Genomic DNA, 22,582 nt, shown 5'->3' on the forward strand with positions numbered 1-22,582 from the left:
AATTCCAAGTGCTGAATTAACCTATTACCACAACCACCATTCCCAAAAGGAAACCTTTTACATAATTATAGTGATAGACAAGTTTTCAGAAATAGTCACATAACAAACCTAACACCAAAAGCAAGGAGACTGAACAATTTACACTAACAGTATTAGCAGGAAAACTCCGCCGCTAAGTTGCCAAGGTATCTAGAACTAATCAAGCTACTTTGCTGCCTCCAGTTGTCTTTCAGAGAGCTCACTTTCAGCTCAGCTCCATCTGGCTACAGTTATCTTCTCTAACACACACATCAGAGATCAGCAGCGTGCTAGTAGGAAACCAGCAACTCAAGGTTACCTCAGAAGGTGGGACAAATTTCCAAACCTGCCCAAGTAAATTCCATCGTTAAAAAGCAGCCTTGGAAATGAGTATTATCTTAAAATGTAGTCGCTCTCACGAGCAGCTTTCTGATGCTGGGCCTTGAGCTAAACGCTGTCCACACACTGTCCACACACACTTCCCTGCTACACAGGGCAGCACTAGGAAACAGCCGCAACAGTGCCGCAATCCACCTGCATGCATGTACACTGGCTCGAACGCTGAGCTCCTGCTGCCTTCCAGGCCCTGAGGAGCCAGGACTTGGGCCAGGCACTGCACAACGCAATGGGGTACCCTAAGCAGCACCACAATGCCTGTCCCTATGATACATTTTTAAGTGAGGATTTTTGCTTCTCTTCATATTTGTGTCAGTATTTTATGCCTTGAGAACCATTGGAAATTAGTTAATATTCCACACTAACCTGGTTTTCCCCTACTACTTCAAACCTTATCAGCTCTAAATAGGGAACTGACTCTAAGAAGTAAACTGCCATAGCAGATACAACAGCAACTTTGGCTGAACCAACTGTGACTCTACTTTCTGGAACCTTCCCTTACCTACATTGCTCTCATTCTTTGGCCCCCGACAGAGCTTTGGCTCTCCTCCCTCCAGCTTGTTTTTTACCACCACAACTGTCCTTTGTGGATAATTCTCAACCACACTATCAATCCTCACCTCAATGCATGAATCTCAGACTATTTTCTAAAGTCTTTACTCCACAGAATCTCAAAACTTATTCAAATCTAAGATGAAATCGCAGGTCCAGTATTGTGGCACCGGAGGCTAAGCCACCTGGCTGCACCATTTCAGATCCAGCTCACTGCTACTGTGCCTGGGAATGCAGAGGAAAAAGGCCAAAGCATTTGGGTCCCTTTACTTGTTTTGTAGACCTGAATGGAGCTCCTGACTTTGGCCTGACCATCATGGCCAGCCAGTGAGGGAACCATCAGACCCAAGATCTCTCTTCCTCTCTCTTTCTGCCTTTGAAAGTAAATAAATATACCTCTTAAAATAATAAAATAAACATGAGTCGGCACAGTAGAATAGAGACAAAAACGACTGCCTACAGCGTTGGAATCCCATAGTCACCGGTGTGAGTTCCCTCTGCTCCACTTCTGATCCTTCTGTCAGTTAACGTGCCTTGGAAAACAGTGAAAAACAGCACAAATGCTTGGGCCCCTGCACACAAATGGAAGTCCTTGGAGGAAGCTCCTAGCTCCTGGCTTCAGATAAATCCAGCTCTACCAACTGTGGACATTTGGGAAGTGAACCAGCACACGAAATATCTCTGACTATACCCGCCCCAACCACATAACATTGACCTTGAAATAAATAAATGAATTTTTGAAAAACAAATTTAGGGACCAGTATAGCAGGGCAGCAGACTAATTGACCCTGAGGTATCAGCATCCCATTTGGGTGTCAGTTGATGTCCCAGCTGCTCCACTTCCAATCCAGCTCCCCCGGTTATGGCTTGGGAAGGCCATGGAGGATGGCCCAAGCCCTGGAGACCCTGCAGTCCCATGGGAGAATGGTAAGAAGCTCCAAGTACCTGGCTCCAGATCAGCTCAGTACTAGCCACTGTGGCCATTTGGAAGAGGTTCTCTATCTTTGCTCTCTCTGTAAAATCTGCTGTTCAACTAAAAACAAATCTTTTTTTGAAAGATTTATTTTTACTGGAAAGTTAGGTTTACAGATAGAGAAAGATCTTCCATATGTCAATTTATTCCACAAGTGGCAAAAATGTCCAGAGCTGAGCCAACTTGAAGCCAGGAGCCAGGCACTTCCTCCAGGTCTCCCGCGTGGGTACAGGATCCCAAGGCTTTTGGCTGTCCTCGACTGCTTTCCCAGGCGACAAGCAGGGAGCTGGATGGGAAGTGGAGTAGCCAGGACACAAACTGACGCCCATAGGGGATCCTGGCACATGCAAGGCAAGGACTTCAGTCAAAGGCTACTGTACCAGGCCCAAAATAAATTAACTTAAAAATCTAAATAAATAAATAAAAAGAAATCCACCCTTTCCTACCCCCCCAAACTCTCCTGTCCGCAAATGACAACAGCATTCTCACAGCCTAATCTGAGCTCGGAGTGCAGTCCTCACCCAAGATGTTTCTCTAGGCGTCCTTTGATACAATCAATAATTTGCCATGATCTCTGCCATGAGTCATCAATCCATATCATGTCTCCTCTTTCCTCATAATTCCATATAGTCTCTATTTCTCCAGTGTATACAACAGTACTTTGCACAGTACAAGTTCAACGAATATTTATTGAATCAACATACCTATAGGCTGTGATAATATTAAACACTAACAAATTAGGAAGACAGCCACTAACAGTACACAGGTACCAGAGTACCATGAGCCAAACACTATTTTATTTTTTTACATTCTGTGTCAAAATATGGTAAGAAATATTATACCATTTCAACACGCATTAATTCGGTGGAACTGAGAACACATACTTTTGTTTAAATTCATTTAACTTCCATTTGAAAGGCAGATTTACAGAGAGAAGGAGAAAAAGAGAGCTCTAAAATCACTCAACAAATGGCCACAAAAGCCATCCTGACTCAGTCAAAACCAAGGAACCTGGAACTTCTCCTGGGTGTCCTACATGAGTGCAGGCACCCAAAGACTTGGACCATCCTCTACTACTTTTCCAGGCCATAAGCAAGAAGCCGAATGAGAAGTGAGCAGCCAATATATGAACTAGCATCTATATGGGATGCCAGCACTTACAAGTGTAGGATTAGCCTGTTGAGCCACCACAAGAGCCTATATGGTTTTTTATTTATTTTTGAAGAGTTACAGACAAGAGACAGAATCTTCTATTTGCCAGATCTCCCCCCAAATATCCTCAATGGTCATGTTAGAATTAAGCTATACCCAGGAGCCCAAAGCATCACAATGGGTCTCCTATGAAGGCGCAGGGGTCAAGGACCTGGGCCATTTTCCACTGCCTCCTCAGCCACATCAGCAAGGAGCTGGATCAGAAGTGGAGCAGCTGAGACATGTCCAGTCCATGCAGGATCCTGGCATCATAGGTGGAGGTTTAGCCTGCCACCCAGACACATAACCATGCAGCCCTCACTGCCATTCTAGCTCCAGACCCTTTTGTCATCTCTTCCACCTGAAACTTTGTGCCCCAAATCCACAAGATTTCCATTTCCGCCTCCTCCAAGGACCTGGTAACCACCATCCAACTTGTGTCTCTATGAAAATGACTACTACAAGCACCTAATCTAAGTGAAATCATACAGCATATGTTCATTTCTAACTAGGTTATTTCATAAAGCAACATGTCCTTAAGGTTCAGCCATGCAGAAGCAAGTGTCAGAATTTCCTTCCATTTTAAGGAACGGACACATTCTTCGGATGGATGTACCACATTTTGTTTAACCATCCGAAAGCCTGCAAACACCTATATTGTCTCCCCCTTCTGGCTGCTACACAGAAAGACTATCACCTGGTCATACAAATAATCCACTCAAGTCCTTACTCTCATTCCTTATGGGCAACTGACTGCAACTACTCGATACCATACAGCTGTTTAGTTATCTAGTTACTTGTGGAATCCTCAATCCTTTTCCACAGTGACTACACCATTTTCTTCCCACCAGCAAACCACAAAGACAATACTTCCAGCTGGCTTCAACATTGACTTTGTTTTATTTGCTTTATATAAGGACCCCCAAATGGCTCTGCAGCCTCAACATTGCACAACCTCTCCATCCAAGGAAACCTCTTCTAGCCTGGGGCACCTACCCATCCACTCCCCACTTAGCATTCTACTGTTACTCATCTTCCCCAAAGCACGTGGCACAGCTTCGCTACATTACCCACTTCCGGTCCCACCGCAGGCATTCTCTCTCCTGACAACTCCCACTCCGTTTTTGGCAATGGACTCTACATTAAATTAGCTGTTGGCTGGGACAAGCACTGTGTGTAGTCAGTTAAGTTTCAGCCTGCAATGCCAACATCCTGTATGCAAGCCAGCGTGACTGCCAATTTTCGACTGAGCCCCCAGCCGGGGGAAGCAGTTAAAGATAGCCTCAGCTCCCGGCTGCTGGGTCTGGCAGGGCCAGCTCCTGCCGCTAAAGTCATCTGGGGAGTAAACCATGAAACAGAGGAGCTCCTTCTGCCTGTATCTCTCCCTCTCTCCAATGCTGCATTTCAAATTAAAAAAGCAAAAATTGTAGTCCTTTACTGCTCTGACAGTTGAAGACAATATTCAAGAAATAACTTCTATTTGTTTATTTGCACAAACTATCTCCATTATAAAATTCTTTAGGGGACCCAGCGCGGTAGCCTAGCAGCTAAAGTCCTCACACTGTACACACCGGAATCCTATATGGGTGCCAGTTCATGTCCCAGCTGCTCCCCTTCCCATCTAGCTCTCTAATTGTGGCCTGGGAAAGTAGCAGAGGATGGCCCAAAGCCTCGGGACCCTGCACCTGCGTGGGAGACCCAGAGGAAACCTCTAGCTCCTGGCTTTGGATTGGCTCAGCTCTGGCTGCTGTGGCCACTATGGAAATAAACCAGCAGACAGAAGATCTTTCTGCATCTCCTTTCTGCATTTCTGCCTTTCCAATATAGATAAATAAAAATCTTTAAAAAAAATACAAATCTCTCAGAAGGTCCTATGTGCATGTACTGAAGTCAGACGCCCAGGTAAAGAAGCAGTGCACATGACTGCCCAGGAACGACAGGCAAGGGCGGGGCTGACAGAGGATTACTATGTGGCAGATGAAGATAAGATGAGCTAGCCCTTCACTTTCTTCCATGACAGCAACAACAACTGGCAGACAGATTTAAAATCCTGTGTTTCTAGGCAAAATGGAAAAGGGAGGTTAAAGATACCCTTCCCCGGGCCCGACGCAGTGGCCTAGCGGCTAAAGTCCTCGCCTTGAACGCCCCGGGATCCCATATGGGCGCCAGTTCTGATCCCAGCTGCTCCACTTCCCATCCAGCTCCCTGCTTGTGGCCTGGGAAAGCAGTCGAGGATGGCCCAAGGCCTTGGGACCCTGCACCCGCATGGGAGACCCAGAGGAGCTTCCTGGTTCCTGGCTTGGGATTGGCGCAGCACCGGCTGTTGCGGCTCACTTGGGGAGTGAATCATCTGACAGAAGATCTTTCTCTCTGTCTCTCCTCCTCTGTGTATCTAACTTTGTAATAAAAATAAATAAATCTTTTAAAATATATATATATATATATACATACACACATACACACACACACACACACACACCCTTTCCCGCAACCTGCATGGTTAACAGTAGAAACCAAACCAAATGCCCAAACAAGATCGTTAACAATTTTTTAAAAAGCTAAGCAAACAATGTCATAATTGGAGGTTCCTAAGGAAAAATATTTCTTCCTATTTTGGAGGCAAATTTAGACAGGAAAAGTCCTAGTCAAGGAACTCTGAAACCTCCCTGAATAACTCGGATCAGGGAGAGGAGCTGATAAAGTTGATAGGAGACACTCTGACCGACCCACAGCTGAAGAGGCACTATAGGCTGTTCACTAACTGAAGCATTTCTAATCCATTCTAAAATATATATTTCTAAAAATTTTATTAAAAAGGTTATCTGCTGGGCCCGGGACAGTAGTCTCACGGCTAAAGTCCTCGCCTTGCAGGCGCCAGGATCCCATGAGTGTCGGTTCTAATCCCGGCAGCCCAACTTCCTATCGAGCTCCCTGCTTGTGGCCTGGGAAAGCAGTGGAGGATGGCACCAAACTTTGAGACCCTGCATCCGTGTGGGAGACACAGAAGAGACTCTGGGCTCCTGGCTTCGGATCAGCTCCGGCCGTTGAGGTCATTTGGGGAGTGAATCATCAGATGGAAGATGTTCTTCTCTGTCTCCTTCTCTTTTCTGTGTATCTGCCTTTCCAATAAAAATAAAAGAAATATTTTTTTTAAAAAAGGGTTTTTGCCATTTGCTGGCTCACTCTCCAAATGGCTTCAGCAGCCAGGGCTGTGGCAAGCTGAAGCCAAGAGCCAGGAACTCCATCTAGGTCTCCCATGCAAAAAACCTGAGCCATCACCTGCTGTTTTCCAGGGTGTACACTGTCAGGAAGTTACTATCAAAAGGCAATCCAGGACTTGAATTCAGGCACTCCAATATGAGATGTAGGCATCACAAACAACAACTTAACCACTAGGCCAAATATCGATCCCTTGAGTTATACTTTTATTCTCAGAAATTCATGAAAAAATTTTAAAAGTTAGAAAACAAAGGAAAAACTTCAAGGTAGTTTCAAGGCAAATTTTAAGAGATCTACCAAATTAAAATCTATTGGATCCGGTTTGATAGTGTAGCAGCTAAAGCCCTCACCTTAAATGTGCCAGGATCCCTGTAGGCGCTGATTCTAATCCCAGCAGCCCCACTTCCCATCCGAAGGGAAAGTCACCCACAAAGATGGCAATGCCATGCTCACTTTGGCAGCACATATACTAAAACTAGAACGATACAGAGAAGATTAGCATGGCCCCTGCGCAAGGATGACACGCAAATTCGTGAAGCGTTCCATATTTTTTTGCCAATACTTTTTATGAGTTAATGTGCATTATATTTTCACCATGTACCATATAAAAAATTAAAAAGCAATAAAAAAAGTCTGTCCTTAAATTTCAAAAAAAAAAAAAACAGATGGCAATGCCAGCGGCATCACCGTGTTTGAAGCCCTGGATTGCATCCTCCCACGAGTAAGACCAACTGACAAGCCGCTGAATCTGCCCCTACCAGACATCTACAAAATCGGTAGTGTTGGCACTACTCCTGTGGGCCAAGTACAGACTGGTGCTCTCAAACCTGGCATATCACCGTTACTCCAGTCAGCATCACAACTGACGTCAAGTCACTTGAAGCCCCTCCCTGGGGACAACACAGGCTTCAACGTCAAGAAGGTACCCAATGGGTTGGTGCTGCGCTTAGTGCGTTAAGCCTTTGCCTGCAGCACCAACAACCCTTTTGGGTACTGGCTAGAGTCCCAGCTGCTCTACTTCTGATCTACCTCTCTGCTAATGTGCCTAGCAAAGCAGTGTAAGATGCCCCGGTCCATGGACTCCTGAATCCATGTGAGAGCTCCAGATTCTTGGCTTATTAGTACAGCCCTGGCCATTTGGTCATATAGGGAATGAGCCAGCAGATGGGAGAGTGTGTGTGTGTAATTCTGTCCTTAAAATATAAATAAACAATTCTTTTGAGAAGTGCAAATTAGGGCCTAGTGGCGTGGCCTAGCGATTAAAGTCCTCGCCCTGAACACGCCCAGACCCCATATGGGCGCCGGTTATAATCCCGGCTGCTCCACTTCCCATCCAGCAACCTGCTTGCAGTCAAGGACGGCCCAAAGCCTTGGGACCCTGCACCCGTGTGCAAGACCCAGAAGAAGCTCCTGATTCCTGACTTTGAATTGACTCAGCTCCAGCCATTGCAGTCACCTGGGGAGTGAATCATCAGATGGAAGATGTTCTTCTCTGTCTCTCCTCCTCTCTGTATATCAACCTTTCCAATAAAAATAAACAAATGTTTAAAAAAATTTTTTTGAAGTGCAAATTAAAGGAAAAAAAAAAACCACAAAAAACTTGTCTGTCCAAAATGTTCGTCGTGGCAATGCTGCCAGCAGCAGCAATGGTGGGAATGGTGAGAGCAAGAGTGACCCACCAGCTGGCTTTGCTGCTCCAGTGATCTTCCTGAACATGCAGTTCCAATCACTGCATGCTGTGCCGCTTTTACTGGATCATCACATGGTGCACACTGTTTCCAAGATTGCTGAACTTAACTAAAGACTGGTCTTCCTTCTGGGAAGAATCTGGAAGGCAGCCCTAAATTCCTGAAATCTGCTGGTGGATTGTGAAGGGCTGGACAGTGACACAATGCCTACAGAACCTTCGGAAGGAAAGGAGAATGTTCTGTGAACAGGTATGGGAGTGCGGTGTGTGATCTTTCCAGGTCAGACCAATGCACCAGCCCACATGGGAGAACTACGACTAGTTAGCATCTACCACCGTCCACCATTACACATGAAACTAGGGCGAGGGTCCCATCTGGCAGAGCTAGATCATAGTACTCACCAGTGATCCTATGTGTTTTAAGTTATTAGTTATTAAAATTTGTACATTTAAAGGAAACAAAAAATTTATCAAAATTTTGAGACCCATTAAAGTAAATTTTAGTAAGAAAAAAAAATTATCGAAGTATGATACTGCTGGGCCAGGGGATGTGGAACAGCAGGTGGAACTGCCGCTCAGCCTGTCCCCGTCCCATCCCAGAGCACCTGCTGTGGGCCCCGGTTCATCCTGGGAGCACAGGATGAAGGGAAAAGCACTCCAATTCTGCCCTCCCCACGTGGAAGCTCCTGGTTCCCGGTTCCGGTTCCCGCCTGGCCTCTGCGGTGGCAGGCACTGGGTACGTGAGTCGGAAATGGAGGATCTCTGTCTCCCTCTGCCTTTCAAATACACCAATCTTTAAAAAAAAATGACATCATCAAATGTTGTGGCAGGATGTGAATCCATGTGACTTGACACACTGCTACTCAGGCTAAAAACACGCACACCCATAGTACAGAATATTTGGGCATCCTGGACTTAAGGTTCACACTCAACAACCTGGTAATTCTAATCCCAGCACAACGATCAAGGTATCACCTGTAATAGCAATGCACCATGGATAAAATTCATGTCCATCAATGAGGAAGGAAAGAGTGAACAGAGTGGTACAACCACATACAAAACAGCAGCAAGCACACAACAGTCACGCAGAAGCACAATCGCAGCAAATCCACACGACAGAAAAGGAAGTACAAAAGAGCTGAAAGGATTACATTCAGCATGGAGTCACCTGCTAGAAAAAAAAAACCAACTGACCCAGCTGTTTTCCAGTTAAGGAATGTAGAAACACAGGGAACTAAAAATGAGGAGCTTGAGACTTAGATTGCAAATTACCAGCTGCTTGTGTAGGGCGAGAAACTACAGAACTCTAGCTCACGATTGAGGTCTAAAGGTTTCAGTGGTAGACTGAGAAGCAGGGTTTGTATATTGTCTTCATTTTTCTCTTTAAGATTTGTTTCTTTCTATTTGAAAGTCAAAGTTACAGAGAGAAGGAGAAGAGAGAGCTCTTCCATCACTTGCCAAATGGCAACAAAAGCCAGAGGTGGTCCAGTCTGAAGCAAGAAGCCTGGAAAGGCAGTTGTACCAAAGTCTCCCATGTGGTTGCAGGGGTCCAAGCAACTGTGCCATCCTCCGCTGCTTTCCTGGGCCATGAGCAGGAAGCAGGAATGGAAGTGAGACAGCTGGGACTCAAACTACTACCCAAATGAGATGTTGACACCAAAAGGCTTAACCTATGAACCACAGTGCAGGCCCCAGTTTGATTCTTTTAAAAGGAATAATAACTTCAGGGGACATCCACTTACAAGACCACTATACTTGCCAATAAGCAAGGTGGCTGAGACCCAACGGTTCTGAACAGAAAAAATGGAGTATTGGTCTGGGTCAGACCAAGGCACCTGCTCAGGGGAGACCTAAGCTGTGCTAGTTAGCATCTACCATTGTCTACCACTGTATACAAAAGCTAGGACTAGGGGGTCCTATCTGGCTGGGCTGGACCATAGTACCCACCAGTGACTGTTGGAGCAGGCAATAGGTCACATTAGGCTGAGCCATGACGTTAAGCAGCACATGAAAGAACCAGGTCTGGGGACAGATTCTGAGGAGGATATGCAGGTTCACCCTTGTGGCACTGCAATATCCACTGGTTTGCTGAAGAGCTGGGGGTGGTGATAGACCAAACTAGGTAACATCATGGAACTCACCTACACATAAGGTGCTGGGGATCGCAAAAGGCGAGGTTAGTTCAGGCTTCAACACCCATAGATGCACCCAAGAATTTATGTGGGGCAGGCTGGGCTACAACATCCATCAGTACACACAAAGGCTTAGAGTGGGAGATAGACCATGTTGGGTCTGGGAGTTGGCCTAGAGGAGAACTTGCGGAACACTGGCTGGTTCACATTATGGCTGGGACTGGGGGCTAGCTAAGCTGGGCCAGGCTGCAGCACCTGCCAGCATGAGCTGGAACTGGGGTAGGCTGCCGAGACAAGCTTTAGTAGCTGCCGGCAAATGCCAAGCTAAGGCGGGCCATCCAGAGTGGGCCACAGTACTCACCATCACACGTAAGCTGATCAGGGCTGGAGGTGGGTCAGGCTGGACAAGAGTAGAACCTATAGGCATTAGTGTGTGCTGGATAGTAGGGTGGGTTAGGCTGCGCTAGGATGAAGCAACTACCGATGTATACAAGAACTGAAAGGGATGCGGGACCGAATGGACCAGTCTGCTATATACGCTGGCATGTGCAGACACCAAAGCTGGGGATAGGGCCTGGTGGGGGTCATTGGGGGCTTACTCTGATTAGGCAATAGTTCCCACATATGTGTATGACGACGCAGTATGTGGTGGGCAGCAGCATGTACCGGTTTGCTTATGAGATGGGGATGGGGAGAAAACGGACAAGGCAACTGCAACCAGCAGTGTGTGTAGGCTGATGTGGGTGATGGACCAAGCTGGACCCACACTGACTGGCACACACAGGAGTCAGGTTTCATGTCACTGTGGACAAAATTTCTTTGGGAACACCGCATCCCCTAACTGAACTGCTGGACTCAGAAACCAACCACAGGGAAAGCCATAGCATCTGTGGTCTGACCGTGGAATGCATGTGTCTGAACCAGCCTCCTCAGTTGCTGAAGTCTGTGCAGTGGACAGCATGCACAGGTGCACATGGGGGACATGACAACCAGTTCACTGAGGCCTGCAGAGGACATGTAGTACCAAGGCAGGCAAAACAAACTCTACAACTCTCCCAGCCATGCTTTGACAGCAAGTATATGGGGAAGTGGAAACACCAAGGTGGACTATGTCAGTAAATGGACCTTGGAAGGATTTCCTCATCCTTTTATCAACAAAATCAACAGCATCTCAGAACTAGTGTACTTAAGCAGTACCCTTGGACCCTATCATGACATGGAGTGGCCATTCCTCATCTCCAGGTACTGATGTGGTTAGGCTGTTGGGAGAGGCCCTCGCCCCTTCTCTCCTGCCTTCCTCCAGATACAGGGAAAAAAAAAACTAGTTTCCCCCATTCCTCAATCCATCCCACCCTAAAAAGTGGTCAACATGTGAATCTGTCCATCTCAACTATGTAAACATCATAAAAATAAAAAACAGCATTTTAATTTCTGTGACGTCAATCTTCAATTACTAACGACACTGCACATATTTCCCTGTTTATGTCTCATTTACATTTTTACTAGAATAACCACCAGTAGTTCATTCTGGCAGTTTTCCCTTTATACACCAAGATTTAGGGGTAAAGCACGCATATCTTCTATTCAAATATTCCTAATTAAATTATAGGGACACTCTAGAATAATCTCCTGGTGTGCATTTCAGTAAGGTGATGTAAAAACAATCAAAAACTTTTCCGAAACCAAATCCTCTAAAACCTGGTGACAGAATAGCCATTTTAGTGCAGTGGGTTAAGTGACTATTTGCAACGTGAGGATCCCATATGAGCACCAGTTTTGGAGTCCTGGCCACTCTCCTTCTGATCCAGTCATGATCCAGTGCCGAGCTAACACACCCGGGAAAGCAACAGCAAACAGTTCTTGCCTCCCCCACTTCCAGCCACATAGGAGACCCAGATGGATTGTAAATCTCCTGGGTTAGGGCAGGCCCAGCCTTAGCTGCTGCAGCCTTTGGAGGAGTAAAACAGCACATACAATACCGTATCTCAGGGGCTGAGCGGGCAGAGGCCAGGGGCCCACCCACCACCCTCACTAGGCAGTGGATGGGATTGGGGAGAGGTATGACCTTGGGCCTGGTGGTTTAAACTTTCAGCAGCCTCTTGGCTGCTGGTGGGTCTCAGGACAGGGCGTCTTCTTGCTCGGAGCCTGACTCCAGCCACCTCGTGCACGTGGTGAGCTGTCCCCCGGGGCTGCCAGTGCGCCATTTGGTGCCAGGCTCAGCCTGCTAGCCACCCCGCCAGGACCTCTGGGGTTTTGGTTCTTTGAATCGCTGCTTAGGTAGCTCCAAGTTGAACCCACTGTGCTTCTGGAACATGAATCAATCCTAAAGATTCTCAATGACAGTAACTCTTCCTTTGAAGAACAATGCTGAACAACGCTGACCACTGAACACCAGTTCACACAAAAGCTAAGGCTCGGGACTTGTCCAGCAGGATATCCTATTACCTGACATGATGATGGATCAAGAGACGGGTCACATTAGGCAGGGCCGTTACATTAACTAGAACTCGAAAACCATACCCGGGGGTAGATTCTGTGGGGGATGTGTGGGCCAAACCCTGTGGAAATTCTAGCCCCAATGGTTAGCTCAAGAGTTGGGGTGGTGATGGACTAAGCTAGGTGTGACCAAGGAGCCTGCCATCAATCACAAGTAAAGGAACCCACAACAGTCTGGACTGGTCAAGGCAGCAGCACCCAAATGTGCATCCTCAATAGGGTGTGGGGTGGGCCGGGCTGCAAAGTTCACCAGCTCATAAAAGGCCAATTGGAAGACCAGACTTCGCCGGAAACTGGCCTAAAACCCAATGACATGTATGAGAACTGGGTTTGGGAGTGGATCAAGTGGAGGGATTGGGAAACTCCTCTGCAAAGTCATAGCTCCCGCTGGTGAACATGTGGTCCAGACCTGGGGGTCAGACAAGCTGGGCAGAGTAGCTCCAACAGCTGGTTAATGTGTCAATTGGTAATGGAACGGGGTGTACCAGGAAAGACTGAACAAACCTTAGCCCACAAGCAAAACTAGGAACCAGGATGGAGCACAGGTCATGCCGAGCTACGCTCTTGCACTTACTGGTCTGTGTGAGCCAGGAACACTAAGCCACAGTGTTTAAGGCAGAGGTTGGGACAGGTGAGGGGCTGAGCCAAGCTGAGTCAGAGCAACCACTGGCATGCATGTGATCTATGGCTGGAAACAGGCCTGGTTGGAGAGCTAAGGGAACACCCTGGCTAGGTTGAGGTTCCCACCAAGGGGCGTGTGGCCCGGAATGGGGGCTGCGTTCTGATCAGGAAACGAATGTAGTCTCCCTTGGCACAAGTGTGGCCTGGGATTGGATGCACCGAGTTGGGCCAGACTTCAACACCGTCTGGTGTCCTGGAGGACGAGGGTAGATGTGGGATGGACTAGGCTAGGTCTCAACCCCAACTGAGCCATGTATGAGCTATATGTGGGTATGGACGAGCCGTGACTGGGCTGAAACATCCAACAGCAAGGACCAGTTTGGTTTGAATGGCAGTCAGGAAAAGCCACTGTTCCTGCTAGGACAGGAGGTGAACTGAGTAGGTATGGCTCATGGACCCCTGGTATGCGCAAAATCTGGCATTCGGAGAGGTTCTGATGGAGGAGCCTGGGCAACTCCTCTGGCAGGACACAGACCCGGCGGGTAAGCGCAAGAAACATGATAGGAAACAGCCCAGAACAGGCCATGGAAAGTTACCCACTGGCATACATTCGGCACGGGTCGGGGGCAGACCAGGCTGAATCAGTTCATGTCATCCACTGACAAATCCGAGCACCAGAACAGTGTGGGTCGAGCCGGGTTCGGTCGCAACAAAAACCAGTGCACAATACGGAATGCCAAGGCGAGGTTGCCTGTGCCAGATGTGACTGCAGCACCCAACCAGCACATGTGAGAACCAGGAAAGGAGGGGGCCGGAGCCGGCAGGGGGAATAAGTGGGGGTTCCCTTGCAGGATAGCTACTCCCACTGGAGAGCATGAGCTGGGATGGGGGCAGACCAGACCAAGCAGGGCTACAACACCTGTGCGCCTCATGTGGACTAGATCAGGCAAAAGCCAGGCAGGGTGGATTATTCCTACTGGTGCAATCTACAATTAGAGTGGTGAGGGTTGTTTGGGCTTAGCCACAGCATCAGCTGGCAGAAGCTGGCACTGGGGGCTAATTCTGTCAAGTCAAACTACAGAACCACTTGGAGAGTGAATAATCAGGGAGTGGGAAAGGCCTGGGAGGGAAATAGTAGGCTCCTCCCTCTTGGGTTACCACTCCCACGGGAGGGCACAAACACTAGGACAGGGGTTGGGGTGGCTAGACAGAGAGGCACCCAACAGCATCCATGAGGGCTAGAGAGTTGAGCTGATGAGATGGAACTAAGCTTTAATACCCATTGACATGTACAAGAGCCAAATGGGTATGGGACAGACTAGACTAGTCTGCTACACATACTGGCAAACCAGGGTAAGGGGTGGGCCTGGTGGAGGTTACTGTGGGTCGCTCCGTCTAGGCTGCAGCTCCCACTGGTTTATGCGAGGGCCGAGTATGTGCTGGGCAGAGCCAGGCTGGACTGCATCACCCACTGGTTCACCCATTGGGGCTGAAACAGAACCAACCCAGCAATTGCAACCACCAGCTGATCATGGAGATGGACTATGCCGGGCCCTGTACTTGCTAGTGCATACAAGAATCTGGTCTAAGAACACCTCAGACAAAGTTTCTTTGGAGATCTCCCCAATCGAAACGTCGGACTCAGAACCCTAACCAAGAAATACAGAAGACAGAACAAGTCAATCAACCATCTCAGCTATATGTTGGCAGCAAAATACTGGGCAAATGGAGACTCTGTAATAGACTATGTCAATCAGTAGATTCTTCAACGACCTCATCATGCTTGGAGTAACAAGATTGGCAGTGATTCATAACTGGTGAACTATTAAAACCACTTCAGCAAGAATCTCAGAGCATGCCCTACATCCAGGACCTGGGGTGGGTGGGAAAACAGGGTAGGGCCTCTCCCTCAATATACCCCTTTACCTCAGATACATGAAGGAAACAATACGGAAATAATAGTCTTACCCACTTTCCTATAGCCCTTGAACCTTTTTACCCTAATTAACTATGTAAAGATTGTGAAAAATATAATAATATTTAAAAAAAAATACCTATGTCTCTCCCCACCCTGCCTGATCTCTTTCTCACTACTTACAACTCTATCATTCAAATAAATTGATCTTTTCAAAACAAGCAATTAGGGGCTGATGCCATGGTATATAGCAGGCTAAGCCTCTGTTTACAGCACTGGCATCGCATATGGTTGCTGGTTCAATTCCCTGCTACTCCACTTTCTATCCAGCTCACTGCTATAGCCTGGGAAAGCAGCAGAAGATGGCCCAAAAGCCTTGGGACCCTGTGCTCGCATGGGAGACCTGGAGGAAGTTCCCGGCTCTAGGCTTCAGATCGGCTCAGCTCTAACCAATGTGTCCATTATGGGAGTGAATAAGCAGATGGATAACCTGTCTCTGCCTTTCTTTTCTTTTTTTTTTTTAAGATTTATTTTTTTATTGCAAAGGCAGATACACAGCGAGGAGCAGAGACAGAGAGCAAGAGCTTTAGTCCGATGATTTACTCCCCAAGTGAGCCACAACGGCCAGCACTGCGCCGATCCGAAGCCAGGAGCCATAAACTTCCTCCAGGTCTCCCACATGGGTGCAGGGTCCCAAGGCTTTGGGCCATCCTCGACTGCTTTCCCAGGCCACAAGCAGAGAGCTGGATGGGAAGTGGAGCTGCCAGGATTAGAACCAGCGCCCATAGGGGATCCCCGCTGGTTCAAAGCAAGGACTTCAGCTACTAGGCCACTGCGTCAGGCCCTGTCTCTGCCTTTCAAATAAAAATAAATGAATCTTTAAAACAAACAAAAAGCTTTTGGTGCACACAAACCTGAAGATTGGGGGACTGAAGGTCCGAAGTTACCAAAGCGTGGTTGAGGTGATAGAGAGCTGCAGCAAACTCCTCATCTGATGAACCTTGAAGACAAAGGGAAGCTAATCACTCCTCCAGCTCAACATCACACTGCTCTCCAATGGGCAAACCGCACCAGGAAGCACCTCACAGGCACACGGCATGTTACTGACCCTTGAGCCCGTCTTTGTCCACCTCCTTGATGATACTGGCCAGCGTGGCCATATGATGTTCTGAAAGAGACACACTCAGATAGTTTCGGATAAAATTGTTCCGAGAGTTCAGCATGGAAGTGGTGATGAAGTTCAAAATGTTGGAAGCCAGACCTAAGAACTGGAAGGAACAGATAAACTTCAGATCAGAATCACAAGCTCAGAATACAAGAAACACAATCCATCCACAGGTTTAATGCAATAAAAATAAATTTAAAATTACTTACATGGGGCAGTTCAACTATATGAGTTTTCCCCTTGTCATTTTTTTAAAAATACATTTGTTTATTTACTTCTTTGAAAGAGGGACACAGAGAGAGAGATCTACCATGTAATAATTCACGCCCTATCCAAATGCCTGCAACAGCTGGAGCTGGGCAAGGCAAAAGCCGGGAGTTACAATTCAATCCTGGTCTCCGACATGAGTAACGGGCCCATGTACTTGGGCCGTCATCCACTGTCTTCCCTGGGTATTAGCTGGAAGATGGAGCACGGCACACCAGTCCAACTTTCAAGTAGGACGCCAGTGTTGCAAGCAACAGCTTAAACCGAATGCATCATAATGCTGGCCTTCCGTGTAACTCCACCAGATACAGAAAATACTAACTTCCATTTAAGACAACAGCTTCGCTAAACAGCCTAGGATCACACAGGACTTACATAGGATATAATCAGCCTCTTCTTTCACCTCTATAAGGCCCTGTCTTCAAGTCTAGAACATCACTGATGTATTTATTCAATTCTGATGTCTATATTAATCACTATTACAGATAAAATACCTGGGACTTCTCTATTAAAATTGAATTATCATGTAAATATTTAATGTTAGTGTCCGGCCCTATTGGCCGGTAAATCGGCAACCTGTACGAGCAGTGGTTCAAGCTCAGCCTGCTCCACTTTTTTTTTTTTTAATTACAAAGTCAGATATACAGAAAAGAGGAGAGACAGAGAGGAAGATCTTCCGTCCAATGATTCACCCCCCAAGTGAGCCGCAACGGCCGATGCTATGCCGATCCAAAGCCAGGATCCAGAAACCTCTTCCAGGTCTCCCACATGGGTGCAGAGTCCCCAGGCTTTTGGCTTGTCCTCAACTGCTTTCCCAGGCCACAAGCAGGGAGCTGGATGGGAAGTGGAGCTTCCAGGACACAAACCGGCACCCATATAGGATCCCAGTGCGTTCAAGGCGAGGACTTTAGCCACTAGGCCACGCCACCAGGCCCTGCTTCACTTTTGATTCAGCAGTCAATGGACCTGGGAAAGTAAGGAAGGATGGTCCGAGCACTTTGGCCCTGCCACTCACGTAAGAGACTGAATTGGAGTTCCAGGCTCCAGGCTTCAGCCTAGCCCAGCTCCAGCCTTTGTGGTAAGTTGTGAAGTAACTCAGCAGATGAAAACGAGGATTCTTTCTCTTTGCCTTTCAAACAAATAACCAAAGCTACATGAAAAAACAAATCTTTAGGGCCTGGCATGGCGGCCTAGCGATTCAAGTCCTTGCCTTGGGCCCGACGCAGTGGCCTGGCGGCTAAAGTCCTCGCCTTGAACGCGCACCGCGCACCAGGATCCCATATGGGCGCCAGTTCTAATCCCGGCAGCTCCACTTCCCATCCAGCTTCCTGCTTGTGGCCTGGGAAAGCAGTCAAGGACAGCCCAATGCTTTTGAACCCTGCACGCATGTGGGTGACCTGGAAGAGGTTCCTGGTTCCCGGCATCGGATCGGCACAGCACCGGCCGTTGCGGCTCACCTGGGAAGTAAATCATCGGATGGAAGATCTTCCTCTCTGTCTCTTCTCCTCTATGTATATCTGACTTTGTAATAAAAATAAATCAATCTTTAAAAAAAAAAAGTCCTCGCCTTGAATGCGCTGGGATCCCATATGGACGCCGGTTCTACTCCCGTCTGCTTTACTTCCCATCCAGCTCCCTGCTTGTGGCCTGGGAAAGCAGTAGAGGACGGCCCAAAGCCTTGGGACCCTGTACCCATGTGGGAGACCTGGAAGAGGATCCTGGTTCCTGGCTTTGGATCAGCCCTGCTCCGGCCATTGGGGAGTGAATCAACAGACAGATCTTCCTCTCTGTCTCTCCTCCTCTCTGTATGTCTGCCTTTTCAATACCGATAAATAAAATCTTAAAAAAAATTAATAAATAAATAAATCTTTAATGCCCATACCCTTCACTAGATAATGTGCCTGACTCATCACTAATATGGACAGCAAATGATTAACAAATGTTGGCGGACCAACACTTAACAAGTTCTTACAATGAGACATACGCTGAGAGCTTTCAAAATATGGCATCATTATTTTCATAATATTTCATAATATCCTTCCTATACATTAACAGACAAAACCAGGGCTTAGAGAAGTTCGGATACTTTCCCAAGGTCACAAGTTAGCAAGTATTTGTAAAAGCAGTATTCAAACTCTCCTCTTTTATTGAACTGTATTTATCTGAAAGCAGAGAAGACAGAAAGATAGAAACAGACTCAGAAAGATAGATTTTCCATTCACTTGTTCACCCTCCAAATGGCCAGAGCAACAGGTTAGGACACGAAGGTCAATCACAGGAGCCCAAAACTCCATCTGGGTTTCCCACTCAGGTGGCAGGAATCTGAGTATTTCACCCATCTCCTGCTACCTTCCAGGGTATGCACGAGAAGGAATACAAGTTATTTAATGAAATATTACCAATGTAGGTAAGTCCTACACAAAAACATCACTAAACATTACAGGCAGTTACAGGTAGTTATCCAGTTACATTCAAATCATCTGCTTCTCACCACATCCCTTCCTGCAGATGCCCACCTCCGAAACCAGGAACCCATGCTTACCAACTCAGGATCTTTGCGACTAGCCAAAATGTTGCCCTTTTCACTGGAGGACTGCTTATTGGGGCTTTTCACCCGAGGAGAACTTTCCAGTGGCGGCGGCGGAGGAGGGGGTGGAGGAGCCACTTTCTCTTTACTGGGAGAGATGGTCTCCTCAAACCACTGCCCCAGAATGGGCTCACTGTCATCATCTGAATAGAGAACGGAACAAAAAGCATCTTTTCAAAATAATGGTATATTTGCTTTCCAAAGGTGCCTACATCAAAAGGCACAGAAGAGTATCCTGACTGTGGTGGAGCTTACAGGTTACGTAGATTTGTCAAAACGCATCTGAATGCATGCATAAAATGAGAGCATCCTAACAATTTTACATTAATTATATCTCAATAAAGCTGCAAAAATGAGAAACAACTTCATTTTATTAGAAATGAGCCACACATTCACAAAAGCAATTCACACATGCCTTAATCAAATGTAACCCCATGATGGGAGAATCAAGCCTCTCTCCCGTACTCTCAGGTGAAGCTTAGGTAGCTAGCTTTTTCACTCTCTCCCAGACTTAGAGGCACTACAAGGCATGCGTTTCACTCCTTATGCTTCCCTAAGCCACAGATCTATAGTAACAGCCAAACTCAATACCTCCTGATTTCACTTTGAGAGAGCTCAGGGTAGGGATCACAAAATGAATCACCAAGGGAAGAAATATGAGCAACTGTTAGGTGTCAGGATTTTGGAGGACAAGCAATGAAGAGCAATGAAGAGCTCAGGGTAGGTATCACAAAATGAATCACCAAGGGAAGAAATATGAGCAACTGTTAGGTGTCAGGATTTTGGAGAACAAGCAATGAAGAGCAGCCTGGGCTCAGCTGCAAGCCCTGGCCATCATTCCATCCTCAACAGTTCAAGCTGCTCTACTGGAGTAACACGTCATTTCTGAGTGCTAGGCAGGCAGAAGCATCAACAGAAACCTACTAGAAAACTTCCCACTCCACTGTTTCCTTGGGCAAGAATCCCTGGACAGGCAAGGGCAGCCCTACCTTGGCTGCTGTCCTCCTCCGTGCTGCTGAAATCATCCTCGTAGTACGTGTTGGAGTCGGTGGAGGCGCTGGCGTCGCTGCTCATGGAGCCCTTCCTCTGCCGCTGCAGGACACAGGCCTGGGGAGACAGCAGAGCCTTGGGAAACAGCGACCACAACGCCGGGGCCAGTCTGCTGAGCCCCAGCCACCGTCTCCGTGGCTCATTCCTTCTCTCTAAATCTGAGAAGTCTTTCTCTTCTTTATGACGAACTCTCAGTGGCTGGACCACACAAAGCACGCCTCAGCAGCGACGTGGCAAGAATACAGACAGGAAAACTTCCAGAGCACCCACGGGTTATTTTTCTTTTTAATACTTATTTATTTATTTTCATTCTTGAAAGCCAGAGTAGCAGAGAGACCAAGACCTTCAACCCCCTGGCTCACTCCTCAAGTGCCATGTCAGGAGCAAAATCCAGGAGCCCAGAACTCCGTCCCAACAACTAGGCCATCATTCACTGCCTCCAGAACGCATTAGCACAAAGCTGAATTAGAAATGAAGCAACTGGGCCTGGCATGATAATCTAGCAGCAAAAGTCCTCATCTTGCACACACTAGGATCCCATATCGGTTCCAGTTCGTGTCCTGGGGGCCCCGATTCCCATCCAGTTCCCCGATTGTGGTCTGGGAAAGCAGTAGAGGATGGCCCAAAGTCTTGGGACCCTGAACCCACATGGGAGACCTAGAAGAAGCTCCTGGCTTTGGATTGGCTCAGCTCTAGCCGCTGCAACCACTTAGGGAATGAATCAGCAGACAGGAGATCTTTCTGTCTCTCCTCCTCTCTGTATATCTGATTTTCCAATAAAAATAAATGTATCTTTTTAAAAAGGGGGAAATAAAAAGAAAGCAAGCAGCCAGAACACAAACCATTGATCTGTCAAGGAGACAGGCATTCCAGGTAGCAGGTCACGCAATGTAACAACCTCCACCCCAAATGTGTCCTCTGGTTTTACTTCAGCTTACCAATCATCACAAATCACCAAGTGGCCTCACGTAACACATCCTAGTAGTCACCAGTCAACTCAAATGTCTAGGTTATGTGCAACTAGTTAAGTACCTTCTTCAAAACCACTAACACTAGGACCAGCACAGCAGCACAGGCAGTTAAACCAGTGCTTACCATCCTAGAATCCCGTATCAGAGACAATTTTGAGCCTCAGCTCCTGTTTCTAACCCAACTCTCCGCTAATACGCCACATGGCCCAAGAATTGGGTCCCTGCTGCTCACATAGCAGACCCAGAGGAGTTCCAGGTTCCTGACGTTGGCCTGGCACAGCCCTAAGCTACAGTGGCCCTTTAGGGAGTGAACTAGCAGATGGAAGATCTTATTGCCTCACACTCTGACACACTTTCGAACAAATAAATCTTTAAAAAAAATTATCAGAAATAAAAAACACAGCACTATTGTCAATCTAATTTAAAAAGATGACATGCTGTAAGTTCTTCCGTTGAAATAATGGTTTAATTTGCACCTACCTTTCTGTAGGAAGTTGACAGTAACGTCAAGAGCAGGTTCGTCAGTGGCACTGAGTCAATCAGCCGTTGAATCCTCTGAATGGAAGTGCTCTGGGCCATCACGCTGAGCACTGCAGGGGGCCCATCTGTCTCCCAACCCTGACGGAACCCAAGGGAATTCAGACAATGACTTGCCAGAAAGAACAGCCTAAGTCAACAGAACTGTACCCGCACTCAATGTGCTAATTCCCAGGGGCGTGATCTCCTCACCTTGTGAAGGGCCTCCACTTGCAGGTCCTCAAACAGTGACGACAGCAGCTTGATCGCATGGTTAGCTAGTATTACTGAAAGCACCCCAAAGCCCTGATGGCTGCACAAAGAGAAGAGGAAACACAAATCTTAAATGAATTACAACCTCACAGTGCATCCTGCATTTGTGGATTCACAGATCTTTTACAAAATCTGTAGCTCTTACCCTGTATAAGTGTGTGAGGTCACAGTCACTGAAAAACACTTACAGCCTGTTGACAGGTTTCTATAGGTTTCAGGTTAAGAATTCTCTGCCCAGGGCCTGGCGGCTAAAGTCCTCGCCTTGGGGGCCCCGGGATCCCATATGGGCGCTAGTTCTAGTCCCGGCAGCTCCACTTCCCATCCAGCTCCCTGCTTGTGGCCTGGGAAAGCAGTTGAGGACAGCCCAATGCATTGGGACCCTGCAACCGCGTGGGAGACCCGGAAGAGGTTCCAGGTTCCCGGCTTCGGATCAGCGCGCATCGGCCCGTTGCGGCTCACTTGGGGAGTGAATCATCGGACAGAAGATCTTCCTCTCTGTCTCTCCTCCTCTGTGTGTATCTGGCTGTAATAAAAATGAATAAATCTTTAAAAA

General features: G+C 47.3%; 1 protein-coding gene and 1 non-coding gene across 8 annotated transcripts in view; one reads left to right on the top strand and one right to left on the bottom strand.

Moving 5' to 3' along the window:
- The window catches only part of UBR4 (ubiquitin protein ligase E3 component n-recognin 4), a 150,533-nt gene that overhangs the window by 102,177 nt on the left and 25,774 nt on the right, over positions 1–22,582 (bottom strand). For all 7 annotated transcript variants that reach the window (XM_058675913.1, XM_058675916.1, XM_058675908.1 and 4 more), the window contains exons 12-17: positions 21,970–22,069; positions 21,721–21,858; positions 20,209–20,326; positions 19,175–19,362; positions 16,309–16,468; positions 16,115–16,200 (exon numbers count right to left, since the gene is read on the bottom strand). In XM_058675913.1, coding sequence (XP_058531896.1) covers positions 16,115–16,200; positions 16,309–16,468; positions 19,175–19,362; positions 20,209–20,326; positions 21,721–21,858; positions 21,970–22,069 — 790 coding nt within the window. The remainder of the gene's footprint in view (positions 1–16,114; positions 16,201–16,308; positions 16,469–19,174; positions 19,363–20,208; positions 20,327–21,720; positions 21,859–21,969; positions 22,070–22,582) is intronic.
- LOC118758654 (U6 spliceosomal RNA) lies at positions 6,795–6,901 on the top strand. The gene has a single exon (XR_004995755.2). It is a non-coding gene; the product is annotated as a U6 spliceosomal RNA (small nuclear RNA).

Source organism: Ochotona princeps, chromosome 2 (genome assembly GCF_030435755.1).
Source record: "Ochotona princeps isolate mOchPri1 chromosome 2, mOchPri1.hap1, whole genome shotgun sequence".
Classification (NCBI taxonomy): Eukaryota; Metazoa; Chordata; class Mammalia; order Lagomorpha; family Ochotonidae; genus Ochotona; species Ochotona princeps.